This window comes from Drosophila subobscura, chromosome U (genome assembly GCF_008121235.1).
Source record: "Drosophila subobscura isolate 14011-0131.10 chromosome U, UCBerk_Dsub_1.0, whole genome shotgun sequence".
Lineage (NCBI taxonomy): Eukaryota > Metazoa > Arthropoda > Insecta > Diptera > Drosophilidae > Drosophila > Drosophila subobscura.
The window spans coordinates 6,997,015-7,019,199 of NC_048534.1; the positions used below are offsets into that span (position 1 = coordinate 6,997,015).

At 47.3% G+C, this 22,185-nt stretch overlaps 4 protein-coding genes across 8 annotated transcripts; 3 read left to right on the forward strand and 1 right to left on the reverse strand.

Moving 5' to 3' along the window:
- Positions 1–1,544: 1,544 nt before the first annotated feature.
- Positions 1,545–5,448, forward strand: LOC117900448 (transcription factor glial cells missing 2). The gene is made up of 3 exons (XM_034810817.1): positions 1,545–1,921; positions 3,437–4,163; positions 4,230–5,448. Exons 1-3 carry the CDS (start codon positions 1,911–1,913, stop codon positions 5,352–5,354), a joined length of 1,863 nt encoding a protein of 620 aa, XP_034666708.1. The 5' UTR covers positions 1,545–1,910; the 3' UTR covers positions 5,355–5,448.
- On the forward strand, positions 3,530–16,927 carry LOC117900450 (galactosylgalactosylxylosylprotein 3-beta-glucuronosyltransferase S). Of its 3 annotated transcripts, XM_034810822.1 has the most exons (7): positions 3,530–3,543; positions 10,715–10,719; positions 11,924–12,332; positions 15,205–15,477; positions 15,543–15,805; positions 15,862–16,213; positions 16,269–16,927. In XM_034810822.1, exons 3-7 carry the CDS (start codon positions 11,996–11,998, stop codon positions 16,328–16,330), a joined length of 1,287 nt encoding a protein of 428 aa, XP_034666713.1. In that variant the 5' UTR covers positions 3,530–3,543; positions 10,715–10,719; positions 11,924–11,995; the 3' UTR covers positions 16,331–16,927. The 3 variants fall into 3 exon arrangements, with proteins under 3 accessions (XP_034666713.1, XP_034666711.1, XP_034666712.1); XM_034810820.1 differs by lacking the exons at positions 3,530–3,543; positions 10,715–10,719 and having other exon boundaries at positions 11,287–12,332; XM_034810821.1 differs by lacking the exons at positions 3,530–3,543; positions 10,715–10,719 and having other exon boundaries at positions 11,295–12,185.
- LOC117900451 (thioredoxin-2) lies at positions 6,205–8,835 on the forward strand. Its single transcript, XM_034810823.1, has 3 exons — positions 6,205–6,353; positions 8,156–8,302; positions 8,370–8,835. The coding sequence occupies exons 1-3, from the start codon at positions 6,330–6,332 to the stop codon at positions 8,517–8,519; spliced, it is 321 nt and encodes a 106-aa protein (XP_034666714.1). The 5' UTR covers positions 6,205–6,329; the 3' UTR covers positions 8,520–8,835.
- Positions 16,928–18,388: 1,461 nt separating the features above from the next.
- On the reverse strand, positions 18,389–19,044 carry LOC117900845. Of its 3 annotated transcripts, none has more exons than XM_034811360.1 (2): positions 18,760–19,044; positions 18,389–18,714 (listed from the first exon to the last, which is right to left on the reverse strand). In XM_034811360.1, exons 1-2 carry the CDS (start codon positions 18,893–18,895, stop codon positions 18,437–18,439), a joined length of 414 nt encoding a protein of 137 aa, XP_034667251.1. In that variant the 5' UTR covers positions 18,896–19,044; the 3' UTR covers positions 18,389–18,436. The 3 variants fall into 3 exon arrangements, with proteins under 3 accessions (XP_034667251.1, XP_034667253.1, XP_034667252.1); XM_034811362.1 differs by having other exon boundaries at positions 18,389–18,672; positions 18,760–19,043; XM_034811361.1 differs by having other exon boundaries at positions 18,389–18,687; positions 18,760–19,043.
- Between the last annotated feature and the right edge of the window lie 3,141 nt (positions 19,045–22,185).

The following is a 22,185-nucleotide window of genomic DNA, read 5'->3' on the forward strand; positions in this document are numbered from 1 at the left end:
AGCAGCAACAGTTGCCGCTGCCACTGTGCCGCTTTGCATTTCCTGTCAACAGTCTTTTCCCTTTTCCCTTTTCCATTTCTACTGGAACGCCGCCTGCCTATTGGCGGCTCAGCTCGGTGCGGCTCCTCCATTTCTTTTCTTTTTCATTGCTTTCAAAGACTCCTCTGATGACACGGCTTCTGCGTCTGCTTCTGTCTCTCTGTCGTTGGTTAATTGTTCCCATTGTATCTGTTGTAAATGTATTTGTATCTGTATCCGTATCTGGGTGCGTTGTGTTTTTTTTGTGTATTTGTTGCCTGTATTTTAGCTGTGCCCCAAATGGCGAATGCGGGCGATGCGATCAGGTGAAAACACACACGACACGGCAGAGCATTAGCCCCCAGGAGCAGCCCTCCTCGCACTCCTCTTGTGCCCTTTGGCTGATCTCTTTCTGTGGCCCTGATATTGTTACCACTTTCAGCTAGGCCCAACGCCACATTTAGCCCTAATGGAAGTGCGTAAGAAACTGCATTTATTCTAGAAATTTCATTTAAATTTGGAGTGCATTTAAAGGTTTCGGAATATGTACTATATCTGGAATGGATTATTCAGAGTTATCTTCTCCATTTAGTATCCATTGGTAGGTTTATTTTCTACCATAAATCATTGAAATTAGAAATGATTTACCAAACATTTCAGAGATGATACAATCAGGAACATTCTCTTGATTGCTCTGCCTGCCAGTCGTTTGCTTGTTTGGCGTTGGGCGGGGGACTATATCCATCCTTCGACGGCGGAACAATGGGCGCCTGATAAGCGGCGCATAATAAGTAATTAAATTTCTGTGATTCTTATCGGCTTGCACACACACACACACACATATGTAAGCCCCTCTACATCATCCCCTCCCTCTTCAGAACTTTAAAAACTCTCAAAGCAACACAGACACAAACACACACAGCGAAGAGCACAAATACTCCAAACAGAGAGAGAGCAAGAGAGACAGAGATGAGATGCAGCGTGGCTGCGTTTATCCGACCAATCAGCAATGAGCAAATGTCGCTGCTGCCCTGGAAGAAGTCGCTGCCTGGAAGGGAGCTCTCTGGCTCTGTGTATCTGTGCATCTGACGGATACATTTCAGCACACTCTGTGGCAGCTGCGGCAGCTCCTCTGCGCCCTGTTGGCTGCTGCTGTTCGTGGCCGTTGATTATGCGCCGACGTCGGACCTCCGATATCCCTATGTGTGTGTGTTGTGTGTGTGTGTGGAGTGTGGAGTTTTCGCCAAATTATGCGGGTGGTTCCGTCGTCTTTCCATCCATCTGTCCGCCCTCGCTCTCTGCTCCCCCGCTTGCCACTTGCCTTCTTTTTGTGTTGTGGGTTTTTGTAGGTGGAGCCAGAGACAGAGCCCAGTGCCCAGTGCCACACAGAGTAAGAGCCAAAATCCATTCCTTTTGTTGACAAAACTTGGCATCGCTCGCACGCCGTGGCTCCGTGTCTCCGCTATCCGCTCTCTCGCTCTCTCTCTCTCTCTCTCTCTTGGTGTATCTTTAGCGCTGAAGTTTGCTTTTGTTTGCTGCCGTAACGCTGCTTTTGTTTTTGTCTCTTGCACGAGGAGGAGTATCTGGCCGCACACAGTACCCAGCACAGAGTTGCCTCTCACAGGTTGCCACACGGTGAAAGGTCGTCGTCGTCGCGTGCGTTTCACAATTCGTTAAATTAGCGACGGCTAAGAGCGGGCTTAGCCGTGAGATCTTTATGGATAATTGGATGACAATGTTCATCGAGTGCAGTGGCAATAGTGAAGCGAAATAAGCTACAAAACTAACTGCATTAAAAGTGCTTTCATTAGTGGCATCCATTGGGATCGACTTTCCACACTCAAAACACTGGGATTACAGCAGCTGATCACTCATTTGGATTCACTTGGAATATGGTTGTAATGTAAGTGCATGCAGCAGCAGGGAGTAGAGAGATAGAGAGTGGGATATGGATTATATGGAGAGAGAGAGAGAGAGAATCCTACAGAATAGGACTAGGAAGAAGAGGCACCTCAAAGGACAGCACTTCCTTAGATATCTCCTGCAGAATGGACACCCAAATCATTTGACACACATCCATCTACATCTACAGATACCGATCCCAATCCCCATCCATGCCTCCAATGAGGCATCTCTCTCCCACACCTCCTCCATAAGAATGTGCCACAAATCAAACGCTCATTGAGGGGCGAGCAGAAAATGTAAATGATTTCCAACGCTTTATTATCACACGCTGTGGCCCTGTGGCCCTGTAGCCCTGTAGCATGGGGGGTGCACCATGTGCACCACAACTTAGTTAATGTGGCACTCCAATCGCGAGCGATCCATAGAGATGCCGCCGCAGGAGGGAGACCACACACACAAATGCCCCACAAAAAGGCGGGGGCGCATATAGCAAGGGCCATGAGGTAAGAGGCCAGTGAAAGGGCCTCGAATATAGAGACATATTTTCTAGGTGACAAACTTATTATGAGAGTTTCCCGTAAGCCAAAGGGGAGAAGAAGAACCAGAACGAAGTGAGATGCAATCAACATCTGAGATAAGCGAGCGACTAACGAGCGCCCCAAGAGACACCCAAGTGTCAGGCAGTCAATTTACGGGCCCAAAACAAAGCGCTAAGAACACGGACAGCCGACAGCCGACACACAAGCGACTTGCCACACGACGCACAGAACAACAGGTTCACAACACGGAAAACTCAGAGAGGGGGAACGGACCACCAAGTGATTGAAACGACACGACACCAGGTATCGAAATAAGCATCAGAATCAGAGTTAGAGTTAGAGCTAGAGTCAGAGTCAGAATCGGTGTTAGGGCCACAGTTATTAGCAGAGGCTTAGGCCAAGAGGCGAGCCAACCTGCTGGCTTCCAAGTACACATAAAAACAAAAACCGCTCGGGGCTGGGTGCCTGGAATCGAAACAAATTTATGGCTAATTGCAGAGACCGCGAGCCGCACTAAACGATCGGCCACACACTCCACTCCACACTCCTCCCACACACACGTGGGGGGCTGCCCCTTCAATCAAGTCTCGATCAACTCTCAATCTCGTGTCTGACTCAGCCGCTGGCGCTCCACGCTCCAAACTGGCGCTCAAATTACGATACCAAGTCGGACTCGGATTGGATTACAACTGGAGTTGGGGCTCGGACTGGAGACTGGAGACTGATGCTGAGGCAACGGTAGATTTATGCGTTTCATGGGCAGGAGGCAGCATCGTAAATGCTGAAGAGCAGGCAAGGCATTTCATTTGATTGACAGACACACAGAGCGAGCTTCACAGTTTAGGATGCAATTAAGATGGAAATTGCTTAAACGAGGCACTAAAAGTGAAAAATAAAGGGAACACATCCCACATCAAAGTAGAGCAACGCAATCCCAGGGGGATTACTCATCCAAATCGAACTTCCTTCCACAGAAATGGCTACAGCTTCAAGTCGCAGCAAGTCCCCAGCAATCATCAACAAGATCCCCAACAGCAGCAGCAGCAGCAGCAGCAGCAGCAGCAGCAGCAGCAGCAGCAAAGCCAGCAGAATATTTGCCACTCTGCTGGAATGACGGTCAAGACAAAGCGGGACTGGGACATCAATGACGCCATTGTGCCGCATGTGGCAGACTTGGAATTCGACGAGTTCAGCGAGTGGAGCGACGGGCACGTGCGGCACATTTACGCGCTGCACAATGAGGAGGCCAAGAAGCACATCTCCGGCTGGGCGATGCGCAACACCAACAACCACAACGTGAACATCCTCAAGAAGAGCTGCCTGGGGGTGCTCGTGTGCTCCCAGCACTGTGTCCTGCCCAACGGATCGCGGATCAATCTGCGGCCTGCCATCTGCGATAAGGCGCGACGGAAGCAGGAGGGCAAACAGTGCCCCAACAAGAGCTGCAGGGGCGGTCGGCTGGAGATCAAGCCCTGCCGCGGCCACTGCGGCTATCCCGTGACCCACTTTTGGCGCCACTCGGGGAATGCCATCTTCTTTCAGGCCAAAGGAGTCCACGATCACCTGCGTCCCGACCCAAAGAACTCGAGTGTCTCGAAGCGGGCCTTTGGCAGGATTCCACTGGGTGGGAAATCCTCTGTGGGGGGAAGTAATCCGAAGAAGTCCGTCATTGCGGGTTTGGTGAAGCAAGTGAAGCAGCAGGTGAGTCCACACAGTCGCCTCAGCAAGAACATCTTAACCCCAGAGGAACACTTTTCTATCTTACAGCAGAGTCTCATCGGAAAGGGCATCAAGGGGCATCGTGCGACGGTGGCCAGCAATCCCTTGGGCCACTCTGCCGCCTCCGCTTTGGACATTTACGCGTTCAATGGCTGCGGCAAGTGCCACACCACTTACAGCCACTGCACCTGCCACAGCTACCTCGAGGGTGGCCAATCCTCGAGCTACGCGACCAACGGCGTGGCGACGGGCGGTTGGCCATCGCTGACTGGTGGCGAATCAACGACAAATCCCTGCGAGAGCTCAGCGAATGTGTTCACGGTGAACCATCAGCACATCACCTACAATTATCCCACCATCTACCATGCCACACCGGCGGCTGCCACGGCACCCAGCAAGTCCCCGGGTCTACCCTATGCCTGCATCTCGGAGCTGGCAGCGGCCTCCTACCAACAGCAACAATCCTCCTCCTCCAGCGGTGGCTACAGCAACGCCATGTGCCACCAGGGTGCCACTGGGTGCCACATTCCCTACGAGTCGAGTCCACAGTTGGCGACGCCGGAGCCCGAGTTCATCAATTACTCGCAGATCAAACAGCATCTGGGTGCAACGGGCATCCATGAGGAGGCGGCTGGCATCTGCAAGGGGGAGGGGGAACGGGAAGGGGAGGCGCATCCAACGGTCAAGTATAATGCCACCGTGGAGACGCAGCCGCTGGCGTATGCGGAGGACAACTACGACTATTACTACAGCAGCCATCGGGAGGGAAAGGGACTAGTCCAGGACTACGATCTGCAGCAGCAGCACCACACCCACGCCCACTCCCATCCGCACCAGCAGCAGTTCCCTGGCAGCACCGCAGGACACTTTTACGAGAGCGCCAATGGCTACAACGGAGTCAGCTACTTCGATACGGGCACCACTGTGCCGCCCGTGTCCTCAGTGTCCGCCTCCGCCGCCACATCGAACCACGATCATGGCAGCGCCTCTGGCTATGGATCCTACTACGATCATTATTCCTCGTACGAGCAGCAAATGGCTCAGATCACACAACCCCCCTCGATTGTGGCGCCAGCGCAGCCGCCCCCACCGCCCACGCTCACGTACCATCACCATCATCATCACCACTTGCACCACCCAGCGGCAGCATCTGCCACCCACGCGGCACACTGATAGGGAAGTACTTAAGTAAAAGGAATCACTCACTAGCCGGTAGCCTTTAGTTTAGTGATAGTGATTAGTGGCGAAATCTTAATTTCCGTAAAGTTTTTGTGGTGTTGAAGAATTGTTTTCTTTTTAAAATAAATTATGAAAAATGTGTTGATGTTCACGACTTTTGAATTGTCGTTGCAATCAGCGCCATCTGTGGTGTTGCGGCGAAAACAGGGCACCCAAACTCCTCTATGGGTACTGCGAGCACCAGCTGACAGCATGTTAACAACTTGTCAGTCGCTGTTAAGCAAACAACATTCAGCAAAAGTTTAAAATAAATTATGAAAAATGTGTTGATTTTCACGACTTTTGAATTTCCGATGCAATCAGCGCCATCTGTGGTGTTGCGGCGAAAACAGCCCACCCTAATGCCTTGGAAAGGTTACGTAAATGTCCGCTACGAGGACTGTGGGCGCTAGCTGACAGCATGTTAACAGCTTTGGTGGCAGCGGCGCTGTGCAGTCGCTGTTAAGCAACAAAAGTTAGCGAAATGTGTCGGGAGAGCGTGAATCGTTCTCATTTGAAGATCAATCACCCAAATGCAGTGGATAAGTTAAAGAAATTTCCACTAAGGGGCCTGAGGGCGCCAGCATTTTAACAGATTGTCAGTCGCTGTTAAGCAGAAAAAATCAGCAGAAATTTGTCGGAAGAGCGTAAATTGCTCTCTTTCGACTCGGGCATGGCAAGGTGTGAACATCAGGTACAAACGGAAAAGCTTATTACATAGCTGGTACAAAGCTCACCTGACACAGCTCGTACTTGATTTTCATGGTATGTTGAAAGCTGATTTAAAAGCTCGCTACAATCAATCGAATCCAACACCGAAACGAGCTTGCGTCGTGGCGTAGCTAATTAAGTAACTTTTGTACATTTTCTACCGCCGGTTCCGCCACACACTGCACACAGCACACCTCCAACAACCTCCTAAGCAACATAATGGTTTACCAAGTGAAAGACAAGGTGAGTGAATCATTCGCGAATAAGTGTGAATAAGTTCCGGCTCCAAGTGTGGAATAACCTTCAACCCCAACCCAATCGGTGGCATAGAAAAAGAAGTGAAAAAGTGGAAATGGAATTGGAATTCCTCTACTCTTTATTGCTCCCACATTTCGTTTCATTTCATTCTCCACGCTTTTGCCATACGCTTACGTTCGCTTACGACGAATAGTGTGGGGACGGCGGCGGGGCGGGGGGTAGCTGCGGTGGCTGTGACTGTGGCCCTCATGCAGTGTTGTTGTCGCTTTGGCGGCGGCTCCAACGAATGTCTGTGGGAAAGGAGGAGGCGACAGAAACAGCGAAAACAATCGAAAAAGAAAGCCCAAAAACCAGTCTGAGAATAGCATAGAGAAGCAGAGAGAGGAGGAAAATAAGAAGAGAGTAGTGTAAGGAAGGGTATGATATCATCTCTTGAAGATGACCATTCCGTTTGTCCAAATGAGAGCCTAGAAAGTAGTGGAATTTTTCTATTCATTCGAACTTATTATTGAGTAATCTCTGGCCTGCCATAGATATAGTCCATGAATGTGAAATGAATAAATGTACTAAGCGAGTGTGTGTGTGTGTGCTCAGAGCATGAGTTAGCTATAAATCGCTATCGGGTCTCGGGGTTACTCGTGTAGAGGGTACAGCAGGGTGTACTGTTTTTTACGCGCCATTCAAAGGCACAGAGGCCGGAGCGTCAGGCGGCGTCCCCTTCGGAAAGGGGTGGAAACCGGTTCAATGATTGCCCTGCAATTCGCCTTTCCCCTTTACCACTTGCACGAGTATCATAAATACAAATACAATTTCAAATATTGCGTCAGAGAGTGAATATTTCAAGTTCCATCACTTGGTATTTAATGCACTGCACAAGCAACCTAATAACAGGTTCACATTTGTTCCACTTGTGGTCTACATATTTATACCCCGTAAAGCCACAAGAAAATGTGTTCCTACTTATCAGCGGGAAGTGCCAGAATATTCCTCAAAGTAAATACAAAATTTAATTCATTTTAAAGTGATTTAATCATGGAATGAATGAATCATCGATAGATCACTCATCTTTAAACGCGATTCCCAGAACTTGTTCCGTTTATGTTAATTCTCTCCCCGAAAACCGGATCTGGTTTCTCCCATTCCCACCCCGGGGGAGTCATCATTCCCCCACCTGTCCACCAGTAATTCCATTAGAGCGATTTTTTCGACTCCTACGTTTGCGATTACCATCGCGCGCATACCCGCAAATTAATTAGAGGTCACCGCGGAAAACGTGACAGAGGCGGAGCCCCCAAAACACACAACAACACCCAGCCCCAGCCCCAGCCCCCAGAACAACCTTTCATTTCACTCTCGACTGGTTCGTGTCATATGGAATTTATAGGTACACATACCACATACATATGTATGTATAATTTAGAAACAATTCTTGTAGTATATTGATTTCTGTGCGGAATTCCGACATGGCCAGAAAACATTTCAATCGTAATATCGGATCGGATTGGAACACACTAATATGTGCATAGATGTAGAAACAGAAACCTCATTAACATCTGATTAGCACCAACAGGGGGTTGGGTTGGGGATTTTGGGGTTGCCAGGCAATACTTTGTGGCAGGCCTTATCGCGCACATGTCAGGCGATAAGCAGAGGGGAGTGCTGTTCTAGCAGCCCCTGGGGAGATCAACGAACAGGCAGACGGATGGACAGGGAAAAGTGGGTCAGTCAAATGGGGTTGGAAAATCTACATGTTAAACTAAACCTCTCCTCTTTTGCATCTCCCCCAGGCTGACCTCGATGCCCAGCTGCAGCAGGCAGGCAACAAGCTGGTGATCGTGGACTTTTATGCCACCTGGTGCGGCCCCTGCAAGATGATTGCACCCAAGCTGGTGGAGCTGGCCACGCAGTACGCCGACAATGTTGTCGTTCTGAAGGTGAGTCCCTGCTAGATATCCCCCCTGAGTGCTTCGCTTATATATAAAAATCCATATCTATCTGCAGGTCGATGTGGATGAGTGTGAGGACATTGCCGTGGAATACAACATCTGCAGCATGCCCACATTTGTGTTCCTCAAGAACAGCCAGAAGATCGAAGAGTTTGCTGGCGCCAATGCCCAAAGGCTGGTGGATGTCATTAAGGCCAATATCTAAGATGGGAGTGAGGAATGCCATTCCTCTGCGACACCTCTACGAGTTCTACATAACATTTAGTTAATTATTCCATAAGCGAAGATCAGGAGGATCAGGATGAGGTTCAGGAGTGTTGTTTGTTGTCCCCCAAAAGTGAAAGAGAACTGCAGTGCAGCTCCTGAAATAAATGGAGAGGCGCACTCGCAGCAGCAACAATAAAGTGAGATAACTAGTGGCTTTTAATCGTTTAAATATTTGCTTAATCAACAATCAAAAAACACACACAACAAAACGAATTGTAGAGACATTTGTACACCACCCACATAAGCGTAAAAAACTTTATAAGAAAAATAAATGTAACACCCGTTCTATCCGTTTGTAAAAAGAGATTCGTTTTGGTATTCATTCAATGGATTCAAGTGGCATGGGATGACTCTTGAAATGTCATATTATTGCGAAATGGTAGGTAGCCAAGTCAAATATCAGTAAAAGGCCCAACGAGCTTCGTAATCATCCAGACAATTGCTGCGATTAAAATTTGCGATTAGATAAGATACGAATCGGGAGATGGCAAGATCAGCGAAAGTTTCACTTTTTACCCTCTGGATAACCCATGTGTGGGGTGACAGGGAAGAAATTGTAACCTAGTATTTATCCTTTATCTCCTGGAAAACACTTTCCCATTATTCCGTTTTGATTTGAATGTTGAAATATAGCCAAGACTTGAACCACAACAGACAGTTACAGTCTGCTACTATCCAATGCAACCCTGTGCCAGCAGGTGCACTCACCTTAGTAGTCGGAAAAAGTGTTTAAAGTATTTATTTTCTATGCAGAATTTAAAGCCTATGGCGGGAAGAAAGAAGTAGGAAAAAACAAACAAGTAACTTTACTGAAATGCTAATGTCGATTCGGTGCTAGTCCCTGGGGTCCGTCAAGCTCAACGTCATTCTCAGCACCCATTTGAAAATTTTAATCGAGGCTAACGTGTGTGACATGATGTCAGGATGATTTCTGTTAATAAACCGGAATACCTTCAAATATTTATTCTTGGGGATTGTCCGAACCCCTCCAGCTAATATGCGTCAGGCTAAATGGGATTCCATCCAGGGCCAACATACGGCCATCTCTTGAACGTGGATTGGGAACCCCTGCATGAATCCCAATGGCGATATTGTTGCCACGTTCTGAGCCAATCCCACTAAAAGCAATCTCCTGCATGGATCCATTTGGCATTCATTGTGTTATTAAACTTTTATTCAATTTTCACACATTTTCAAAAAGGTAACGGCTTCCTGAGAAGTGTAACCGTACGGAATGCGGCTTTCACCTGTGGTCACCCACTTCCGCTAGCAAATGTTTGCTAGCAAACGTATTTTTCGAGGCTTAATGTAAATTGACATGTAAATTTTACATTTCCGTTCCCACTCACCTTTTTAGTTTTTGACTTTGGAAACATTTCAAGAAAATTAAGTCTTGAAAACCAAACCATCTTGTGGAGAATTGATTGATACATTGGATAAAATTATAGTTTTAGCTCGGAGACTCCTAACTAGCTAGTAATATCAAATAGAAGATCAAAGTCGAGGAATAGTGCTTGCACATGTAAGTATGAACGTATATTATTTTTGGTATATTTCTGTGGGATTTCTGTGCTCAAATTGAGACGCGAAAATTTCCATCACTTAGGATTTCAAAAGCAGGTGTAATTTACCTTGCATACCTGTAATTTTTTGTGACGTATGTATTTACCTTTTTTCGACACCTTAGTTTTTTGATATAAATTTCGCACCATGAAAGCTCCCTTGCTCTGTTAAGGGAATTTTGAAAGCTATTTTCCTTTGCGAAGGAACAACTACTGAGAACAACTAAATATAATATAAAATATATTAATATTTGACTATTGACAATACATGGTTTTTAGTATTTATTTATTTATTTTAAACTAAGAATTAACTGCTAATTATGGAATAGGAATAATTATAAATTAAATATGAGTACAGGAGAGGAAGGAAAAACGATAAAATTTACAAAGTTGCTAAACTAAGGTGATGGTTGGTAAATTAAATATTTATAATTTATAATCATGGCATTTTGCGTTTGTGTGGTAAGACGCATGCAAAACGTAACACCGAAATACATTGGTATTGGTACGAATCACTGTAATACGCGTGTACGTGAGCGACAGAGCCTTGTCCTATGCAAATAGATAATAGATAAGGCCGTGCCGAGCCCTGGTTTGGAGGGAACTGTATAATCTATCGGCCCCAAAAGCGATGGTGTAAAAACCCACTAGTTTTAGCCTAGATCGGTGGTAGGAGTCTGTCAGAGTCCCTATCAGAATAACAATAGAATTTCGTTGTTGCGCGCGCTCTTTTTCAAATAATTTCATGATATCAGTTAACATACATGTGTCTCTACATGTTACACTTACATACTGAACACAAAGCTCCCTTGCTTCTAGAAAGGGTGATTTGAATGAAAAATGTAAATACAAATTGGTAAAATATAAGGTCATAAGGCAGACAAACCAATAAAAATTAGTATTTACAATACGTCAAATTGATCCTTTAAACGGATTAAATTATTGTTTCAGTGCTTAAAGTCTTTGCAAGCTAGTAATATCAAATAGAACATCAAAATCGAGGAATATTATGTAAGACTACGGTATATTTACGGTATAATTTGAAAATGCAAGGGTATAATTCGGTATATTTCCAAGAGTCTGCCGCAGTCACACTGGAAAGCGTAGAGAGAGAGAGCGTAAAATAACAACAAAAGCAAAAAGCAACAATAGAAAGAGAGAGAGAGAGCAAGCGGTGCAAAAGTTTATTCCGATTTATTCCGATTTTTGTCAAAGCTTCGCGTGTGTTCATTCGGCTCCGTGCATTTGGATTTGTGTTTTTTATAGACAAACATTCCCTCTCGTCGGCCCGTGTCCACGCGAGTGTGTGCCCGCAAAAACACAAAAACAGAAATAACAATAATTGTGAAAAAAAAGACAGCGGCGGCGGCCAAGTGTGCTTGGAATTTGCATAATTTCGGGTCTTTCTTTCGTTCTGTGCTCGGAATTGTATAATAGTGGAGAGAGGAGAGCGAGAGGCAGGAGGACGGCCAGACGAGGCATCTAGTCCTACCCTCCCCACCCCACACAAATGGCAAACGCAGCCACGCGCTGCCAGCGTCGCTCTCTGCATCGTAGTCGTCGTGGGATTCGGGGATGCAGCAGCAGCAGCACCAGCAACCACAGATCTGCAGCAGTAGCAGCAGCTGACGCCTGAATCTGATTCTGAATCTGAGTACCACCCGAGGAGAACCTTGCACCGTGCCGCATAATGCCAAGTGCCTATTACGCGCCACTCGACCAGCCACTAACATCGACCGACGACGACGACGAGGAGGCGGACATCGAGAGGCATCAACAGCAACATCAGCGGCGCCCCAAGGGTGCCGCCGCACCCTCTATACCGTTCCTAGAAGCCCATCACCATTCACCCATGGCCCACCTGCGCGTTGCCAGTGGTGTCGTTGGTGGCAGGCGACGCTGCTTGCTGCCCCTCGTGCTCGCCCTGCTCTTCCTCATCGCCTTTTGCTACTTCACCTTTGGCGCGGACACGCGACTCGCCCTGGGACTGGGCGGTGGCGGAGGCGGCTCCGATGACTCCGATGATGGCATGCACAGCCTAGGTAAGCAATCCCAATCCCGTGGCCTCTCCCGCTTCCGCGTGATAGCCAGCCAACGCAAGACAATGCCCATGGGCGATGCTCAAGATCTCCAAATCGAAATGACAAGAAATCGAAAAGATTCAAGAATTCGTAATCCATATAGAAAATGTGAGTGAGTTGCCTACCCTCCCTTCTAACACTCTAGATGAGTTGCATGTTGCACCTGTCCAGCCCACTCCCGCTCCTCAGTTAAATGCATTCTCACGACGTACTGGAAAGTGATTTACGACAGAGAGAAAGGGAGAGAGAGGGAGAGACCCCACTTTCACTTTCTGTTTTTCAGCGTTTTTTGGCTTTTGGCCAACGAATAAAACGGACTGCGATACCCTACACGAGCATGGGGCATACCCAAATGGGGGGCACTGTGACAGCCACTTCTGCCTCCTCTCCGACGCGTTTATTTTCCCCCCGGCTTGATGAGTAATTGGCCGCGGTTATTATCGCATGTAACTGGTCGATCCACATCGCTTCGGTGTTGGTTGTTTGCTGCTGTTTCGGCTGTCAGTTTCTGGTTTCAGTTTCATGTCGCTCTGTTGCTGTTGTTACTTTTTGTTATATTATTTATTCCCCCTGCGCGGTAATTGGTCTAATTTAATGGCATTGTCTTGCAACGGGTAACTACACGCGACAGATACACTCCATCACACTCCCCCCCCATCGGCCACCGCTTTTTTATTGCACGAAGCGAAAGCCGCGCCGCGCCGTTGGCAAGGTCACATTTTCCAAGTCTAACTGGGGCTTTCCACTTCACACGCCTTCACCAAAGTGGGCACAAAGTATAGGTGGAGAATGGGTGTGACAATAGTTATTCTATGGATAGTAAACCCTCACATGCTATGGGGAATAACCAATAGAAATCCAAAGCCTTCAATCATTTTCCTTGCCGGTGTGGGTAGGGTATTCAAGCTGCTGCTAGCCTCCTTTCTGGCCTTCTCGTTGGCCGATGGCCGATGTGTAATTTATTAGCCAATTTCGCACTGTTTCTTCGTTGTTCCGGGAATACCACGGTGTGCATGGGCATGTCCATTGTGGGGCAGCTATCGATTGATTTTGCTTGGCTAAAGAAATCTGCAATTAAGCGTCCGACACCCATTGGGGTATTCGGATTCGTAATCGTGCAAACAAAATTTCATATCTGCAGTCTACGACTCGTACTCACATTTGAATCAGTTATTTATTTCTGAATGGCACACCTACCCACCCCTTATTTAATTGCACTTTTCCTTCCTTCTCTACCTCTTCCACTTTTTTCAACTTCCACTCAAATCAGTCCAGAGTTCGCATTCGTTTTGGATTCTCGTGAGAAAACAAACAAATGCAAAAAGTACTTAAGAGGGAGAGGGGAGTAGGTATGGGAGGGTGTTTCATAAGTGTTTCCACTTGTTGCCCTCCCATAATCTGTGTCGATGGGTGATGTGGGGGAATCGGATCTTCTCTTTATTGTGGGATTATCTGTTTGTTTCGTTTCGAGTCGATTTCCATATCTTTCAATTGCGCGTGTCGAGTGCTTGTGCCGCTTGCCCCCCCACACACTTTGTTTGTGTATATTCTCAGGCGTGCCGCTTGCCTCATGCCACAGCAACTCAAATTGCCATCAAACTGTTTAACGCAAATGTTTACAAATTGTAAATTTCCGCCTCTCCACACAGAATGGGAGAGAATTGAACTTGAGACCCAAAAATACTTGTGCCATGATTCACATTCATGAATCAAGACATTAAACAAAGTAAACGGATTCATGAATGGATTTACTTGGAACTAGAATTAGGAACTAGATTGGAACTTCTCTGATAAATTCTCAAATAGGATTTAGTCTCCGAAAACATGTCTCGTACCATCAGTGCGGCTAAATGGATATCTAAAGATTGATTTACTTTTTCGGGCTTGAATCATTATTGAATAAAGGAAAAGTCCCACAAGTCAATAATATGTAGATAAAGGCCACGCATCACGAATCACGTATCAATCCGGTGACTGTTTTTGGCCATGCCTTGGTGCTCGGTGCATGGTGCTCGGTGCTCGGTGCTCGGGGAATTCAGAATGAGCTTCCTAATCAGCGAGCGATTCCAATCGCCCAATCGAGACTTCAGGTCTATCCGTCTGCGTTTTGATTCATTCCCGCAATTCATATTAATATTTTTACTCGCGTGCGTACTCTTTCTATGGCCAGCAATTAATCATTAAAATGTAGGGTACGTGCGTGGGGAGGTATCTACAGATTGCCATTGTCCCCATACCATTGTCAAGTGTTTAGTTTATCAGCCCGCAGCCGCTGGGGGATTTGATTGGACTGGAGGGGAGGGGGAAGGGGAAAGAGGGCAAGCCAAGTGCAAACACACATGTGACGGGGAGACGGTGTGACGCGGGGGGACTGCCCCGAGCCATCAAAAGTTTTACGATTATGATTGCTGCCCCTGTGATATCGACAAATAAACAAACGGCCAAATGCTCCATTATTCGGAGTATTCCACGTGAATATTCATCATCACCGAGGGGCGGTGCTTTCCTCATTTGTGGAGTCAATATTTAATAACTTATTAGTGTGTGTGTGTGGTGGTGCCATTATCCCATTGCCCCTTTTGTTATCAGGGGAATTGTTATATCGGGGAGTTTCCAACCCATTCCGATCCTGCACAGCAGTTGCGTGTTTTCCGGATTTCAATTTGGGTATTTCGTGGGTTGGGGAGGAGCATTTTTGGTGCCATAATGGAGACGCCTCACGCATTGGAAGAGATCTCCGGATAAGGATTCCATTATTCCATTGCGTATAATTAACCCTTTTTCTCCAGCTACGGACCATGGGCAGGGGAATGAGAATAAAGTCATTAAAGGCACGCGGCTGTCGAATGCTGACGTGATTCTACCTCGAGACTCAGACACTGGGGATCAGGGGTCAATGGGAGGGGTCAGTCTTTAGCAAATTGTTTTCTAATTGTAAAATTCTGATTCATCGCTAATCATTCTCTCTCTCTCTGTGCAGATGGCATCCTCTCTCGTGCTCTCAATGAGACGCTTCATCTCTGCAGCGAGGGTCTCTTTGATCAGCGGCTGTACGTGCAGGATAAACCGATGGAAGAGTATGGAAATCTGCCCATCATTTATTTTGTGACGCCCACGTATCCGCGCAGGGAGCAGATACCGGAACTGACGCGCCTCGCCCACACGCTGCTGCATGTGCCACGCCTCCATTGGCTGGTGGCCAACGATCAGGAGGGATGCAATGTCTTTATGGATCTGATGCTCAAAGGATTCGGTAGCTACCCCACTTAGATATCCTGCCAATATCCTTCTAATTCGCTCTATTTTGATACCCTCTAGGCATTCCCTACACTCATCTGGCTAGTCCCATGCCCAGCAATTTCCGCAAGGCAAAGCCTGCCCCAAGGGGCGTGGCCAATCGCAGGGCTGCTCTGCAGTGGCTGCGGCAGCGGAACCTCACCAACGGCATCCTCTACTTCGGGGACGATGACAACACCTACGACCTGAGGCTCTTCTCCGAGATCCGTCAGACGCAGCGGGTGTCCATGTTCCCTGTGGGCTTCATCGCGGATTATGGCGTCAGTGGTCCAGTGGTGCGAAAGGTGCGTAAAAACCAAGAGATGATCTGTGGAAATGAAGTACTGATCTTCTCTTTCAGGGCAAGGTTGTGGCCTTCCTCGACTCGTGGCTCGCGGGCAGACGCTGGCCCGTGGACATGGCCGGTTTCGCGGTGAATCTCCAGTACATGGCACAATTCCCAAACGTGAATATGCCGTACAAGCCGGGCTTCGAGGAGGATCGCTTCTTGCGTAGCATCGGCCTGAGGCTCGACCAGATCGAGCCGCGTGGCAACAACTGCACGGAGATTCTCGTGTGGCACACACAAACGAAGAGCAAGAAGGCGGCGGTGGTGCGGCTGGAGAGCGAGTATCTCGACGGACGCTCCAATCTGGGTGCACTCTTTCGCTCACTGAAGATCATGGGCGTGGCAAGTGCCTCGGACACGGAGGGTATGTGCAACGCATTTTGATCTGTGGATCCCAGCTAATTATTACTTTCTTGTAGGTCCCAAGGCGCTGATCAGCAAGAATGGCAAGGCTGCGGCTCACTCGACAATATTGAGCTGAAGATCTACTCCCCATATCCCAACATCATTGCTGGATTAATACTCATCATTCGGAAACGATTCCCCAACTGAATGAAGCTCGTGCTGGCTGCTGCCCATCTGTTCTCTCTTGATCTTTTGTTGCTGATTGTCCCCCTGATTGTTAATTAGTTTTGTAGATACTCTCTATCCCCTCTCCTCTCTTCTCTCGTGATAATCAAATAGGAAAGACAGACAAACAGACAGGCTGGATCCGTTCCGTCTCTCGTTACTTTCTTTTTTCGCAAAGACAATGTTTAGAAATCACTTAAATTAGTCGCATTTTGGAGCATGTTTTAGCGTTTTAGTTAGTGGCTGCTTGTAGGTTGTAAAGATGTGCCACACATATCATAGGGAGGAGAGCGCTCTCCGATCGAATCACAGTTCCCATCACATATTGTGTGGGGTATGGAAAGCCTTTAGGTTAACGAAAATGTCAGATCTACGTCATTAAATAATTTAATATAATATAATATGTAGATGTATGTACGTGTATAGGTATAAGCGTACCCCTCGTGACAGAGTGGGCAAACGGCAGACCCAAGAATACAATAATAAATGCTACGTTTTTGAAAGCTTACTCCAGCAGAATAATTTCACCTTTTTCCCTACTTCTCAGAGAGTGTCCTCTGCAGGTAAGTGCCCCCGCTTGGTGTGTGTGTCTGTGACAAGTGTCAACGGAGGAACGGAAGGCCATGGGAATGTGGCATAAAACAGCAAACAATATTTTTCAATTAAGTTTCAGCTCATCCGCATTCGCAACTCTCTTTTCTTACTTCCTCCTGAGGTATGGAAAATGAAAGAATCGCCCCAGCCCGAAAACACTCATTTCTCTTGCTGCCTGCAAAAGACGAATAGCACTAAGAAAAAGTTGCAACATTTCATCCCCGTTTATCTCCTAGATTTCGGAGTAGAGCTTAGTGGAGAGAATCATGGAATACCCTATAGAATGCACGATTGGAATGAATATTCGATTCTCTTTTACTTCGAAAAAGGTAAGTAATATATCCTCCTCCTATTCCCTATCCTTCGATGGAGCGAATGCAAACATTTTCCTGGCTCTCGATTCTCGTTTCCAAGTCACCAAGGTGCAGCTGCATGCGGCAGGTAGTTCTTCTTTCTGTGGCACAGAGAGAATCATTGGAGCAGCGGTAGCCACTGTGAATGGCACGAACGTGTTGCATATGCATCTTCTTCAATGTGAAGTTATGAGGCAAGAAGTTTCTGTGGAGCAGCAGCAGCATCTGCTACGTGTGAATGGAGGCGGAGGCGTACAGCAATTGGGGGCAAATAAATAGTCGTTCGTGGAACTCGCTCGAACTCTTTTCTGGAGCTTCGCTTTTCCTGGAAACTTGTTTGGTTGGAAAATTGCTTTAAAGTGCGGCTGGGACAGGGACAGAGGCAGTGGCAGTTCTTTCATTAATACTCGAGTAGCAGCACGCTCAGAGGCAAAGGGTTTTCTCTTATTTAAACGAGAATCGTAAGGTAGGAGTCTCACACAGCCTGTGGGATGTGTCAAAAGATTCATTCGTCTCTTCCTGCTAGCTGCTCCTCCATGTCAGCGCGGCTGTCGAGAAGAGCCAGAGGCCAGGGGCACGAGCCACGGCAATGGCCAACGCGCATTAGGCCATTAAAGCTAATTATACAGATGCCCCACAGCCACTCCGCCACACAGCCAGTCTGCCTCCTGGCCCAGGACATGCCCCATTCAATCCTCTAGTGCTTCTGCCTCTTCTGGGATGGCTGCCACACGCCTTATTAAACGCAATCGTAATGCGAGTGCCACAGCAGACACAACTTGATGATGAGGTCGGGATTGATGTTGCAAATGAAGTCGTTGCAGAGCAGCCTCTGCCCTGCCCTGCCGTCCTCCTATAAGCCCTGATTTTGCGCCCACTTGAACTTTAAATGGAAAAACCGCAAAGCCATGGATGCGGACACCATGGCAGCGGCAGAAGCATAGGAAATGGAATACGGAAGTATTGCAGTTTGCTGCAGTTCCTTCCCCGTACCCCCTGCCATCCCTAACTACGATCCTTGGAATAAGTTTCTTTATTCATGGAAACGGGGCTCGAGTTCATCGGTTTCATCAGCGCGCGCGATACACATAGCCAGCACGGGCCAGATCTTCAGCGCCTATTCGATGCAGTCGATGGAAGGGTCCGAGGGGATTCCGTGCACGTAACGCACGTCCAATATTGGGGAAGAGGCGGTGGTTACCTGCCCCACGGAGTCGTAGGCCAGAGAGACGCCGAGAACGGCGGCGCCGGTTTCCCTGTGCAACTTGCCGCAAAGCCCAGCGGTTCCTGACTGCTATCGCTTCCGCTGGAAACTCTTCCGCTGGAAACGCTTCCGCTGGAAATGCATCTGGTTCTTGAGAAAAGTAAAACACAGGCTCAAAAGGCGCCTCACCTTCCACGTCCGTTGGGCTTGATTCCACCAGATTTTCGCTGGAGAACTGCTGGCAGTACAGTTGCATCCATTTGGCTTCCTCCTCCTCGCGATCATCCACTTCCGGTGGATCAATTGTCAATGAAATGTTCGACATTATGTCCCAGCTTGCTTCCTTGTTTTGCTTGTACAAATTTCAAAGACTAATCCGAAAATTGATTGAACTTTGAGACTCGGGAGACTATTTTGCGAATAATTTAAAATTTACAAAAATTACCAGAAATTTTGTTCTATTCGAATTCGGATCCTGTGTGTAGACTGAAATAATACTGAATATCGAAACCGGGGGGCCGGCTACTTTGTTAGCTTGAAGTTTATAGGCCTTAGAATTGTAGATAATCATGTACCACAGAAATTTCAAAATACAGGAGTGGAGCTGCCGTTATAAATCGAATGCCAATTACCCCGGCCACACTTCCTCTCCCTTACCCTTACCCTTTACCACCCTCCCTCCCCGCAGTAGCTTAACAAGTTAATTTCCACAATGTTTGTGGCTTGAGTGCGAACAAACAAATTGCGTGGCATTTCCGCTGGCCTCCCAAGGGGGCGCAGGGGCACCACAATTCGGAGTGGCGACAGCAGCAGCAAAGAGAACAACAAATCAATTGGCTTACAACAACAACAGCAGCAGCAGCAGGAGCAACAGCAGGAGGCAGGAGATGGGGTTGACCCTAAACAACCGCCAATCAATGCTGCCGCCACACGAACACGAGGGGGACACACGGACACAGGGACACAAATTGAAAATTGACTATTGATTGAGAGCGTTGGCCACACGCAGCACACGAAAACTATTGCCACTGCCACACCCCACCAATACTCCACCCCTCCACTACCCCGCGCAATATGTCCTCACAGCAGCAACAGGAACAGGAATAGTAATGTGTAAATTATTATTACTAATACGACATGTGGTCGTCGATGGGTGAATGCTCGATGGTTGAACATAAAGGAGAGAAGAGAGTGCGGAGAGGGTGAGAGGGTACAGTGTGCGAGGGAAGTTTCTATGGATGGAAGGGCCTTTACTGCAAATCAAATTCTCTGATGTCGGATTTTCTAAACTATTCTATTTTGCTAAAGTCTATTCCAGCGAAAGTAAACGCAATGTAACAATGCGATTTTCTGATAAGTCTGGTCCATTAATGTCTCTATAAAGTGGTTTTAATTAATGGTTAACCACGGGGTTAAAAACTCTCGGTGTTTCTTTCGTGTTCGCGGAGATTTATCCATTTATCTCGATATGTTTTGGATAGCGTAATGTGTTAGAAAGACTAAGTGGATAACTTTTTTCAAGAATCACCTTTCCCATAGGAAATAATAGTAACAATAATACAGTATTCATTTAAAAAACAAAATACCACACAATACCGCAAAAGTGAACTTTGGCTAATTTGAATAAGTTTTCACATCAAATGAAATGCAATTTGTTTGCAGGTTACCTTTCTATTTACTTATGTACAAAAATATCTCTAGAGAACTATATGGGAGTTTTATTCTTTGTCGACATTTGTCGATCCCATTCTGTAGAACAATTTGTTTGGAAAAATATTCTAATATGGAAACTTTCTACTGCTCGGAAACAGCTAAAGGTCTCAAGCACAGTCCCAAGTGAATCAGTCTCCTTCGCGTGTATACAGAAAAAATCTAGCCCTAACCTTTGGCGCAACCCTCTCAATTGCTCGACTTTCGATTCCCCGATTCCCAATTAAATGCATTCCACGCACACACCAAATGTGGCATACATTTGCATACACATGTGCGTATATGTATGTATGTACGTGTGCTGCAGTGCTTCAGTGCGTGCGACCGGGGGGAGAGACTGTAGAAGGCAGCAACGGTGATCTCTCTCTCCTCTGGCCCCCAAAGCGTTAATGCAATAATAAATTTTATTTATACACACAGAGACTGGCACTTACACTCTTTTGGGGTAAATGCACTTATACATGGAGCCCACATTGACACAAACACACACAGATACATGTGTATGTACATGTATAAAAACTAATTACACGCCACAATGATTACATTTTACAACGCCATCGAGCATTTTGTCGGGCAACAACTACAACGACACAAGCAGCAGCAGCAGCTGGGGCAGGAGGAGCAACAGTAGCCGCAAGTGTTGCACAAACATAAAGGGACCGATAGAGAGAGAGAGAGAGAGAGAGAGGGGGGAAAGAAACTTTGGGTCCAAGCCCGAAAAATGTTACGAGAATTAAAAGAGACTAAAAGGAAAGGGTTTTCCAGAGAGGGGAAAGAATAGAGAGGAGCTGAGCGGAGCGGAAGGTAGAACGAGTTAAACATGCCACATGCCCCACGGCATTTAGAGGGGTAGAGATAGAGTTATAATAATAATAGTAGCAAAAACTTTCCACTCAATGAATGACACCTTCGGGGTGCCACACCACACCACGCCAGGCCACACCGCACTCCCAATCCGATCCGATGGCACAGGGGGGGCACAAGTGTAAATTTATGCACAAATTTAAACGCAAGATGGAAGGTGGCAGGGGCACGGGCGAGTTCCCATGGAGCGAGGCACTTGGCTCTGCCACTTCTCTTATGTAGCTGGAAAACCACACGCCAATTGCCGCCACAGCGTGGGGCAGCCTTCGCTTCGCTCCACTCCACTCCACCAACAGAGTGAGTGCCTTGCCACTGGGACGGAAGTCTACTTTTCGGCGCAGTCAAAATGCCTGTGGCTGTGGCTGCCGCAGAAGGATGCACTGCTGAACGAGAGTCAACAGCCAGCATGCCACACATCATCGTGCAGCAATTCGGTATTTCAGCATTATTCAGGCATATTTTAATCACCACAACAATATCGCATCAACGCTCTTCAGAGTGGGAGAGCGAGAGTGAGGTAAACCATTGAACGGACGCTTGCAGCCCTCCCAATGCTATGCCCCATCCGGCCACGAACATTTCATTCACCTTTCGGTCTTATTTTTTGCACTGTTTGTTCTTTTCTGTTCTGTTCATCGCCCTTCGAAATGCGATTATTGTTCAAGAGACAGACGGACAGACAGACGGACAGACGCTCCTCAAACATGGTTTGTGCTTTAATTATAACTGCGGGGCAGACGCAGCATCTGTTCACCCCACAGGAGACGACTCCACAGGGGTCCAGGCAGAGGGATCGCAGCGTTGCATGCGTTCTCTGAAAAGAGGTGAAACACGGACACGGACAAACGAACACAGTCCAGTGGCCATTGGCCCTCTCCTCGCTGCTGTAATCTTGTTGAATGCTCAACTTTCAGGCGGCAGAGGACAGATGGAAGAACCGCTGCCAGCACTTTTGGTTTTATTGAAATTCATTGAGGCTGCATCCGGCTGGTGATGAAAGTAGCCCTAAAAAAACATTTAAGCACTCTACAGGCACAACAT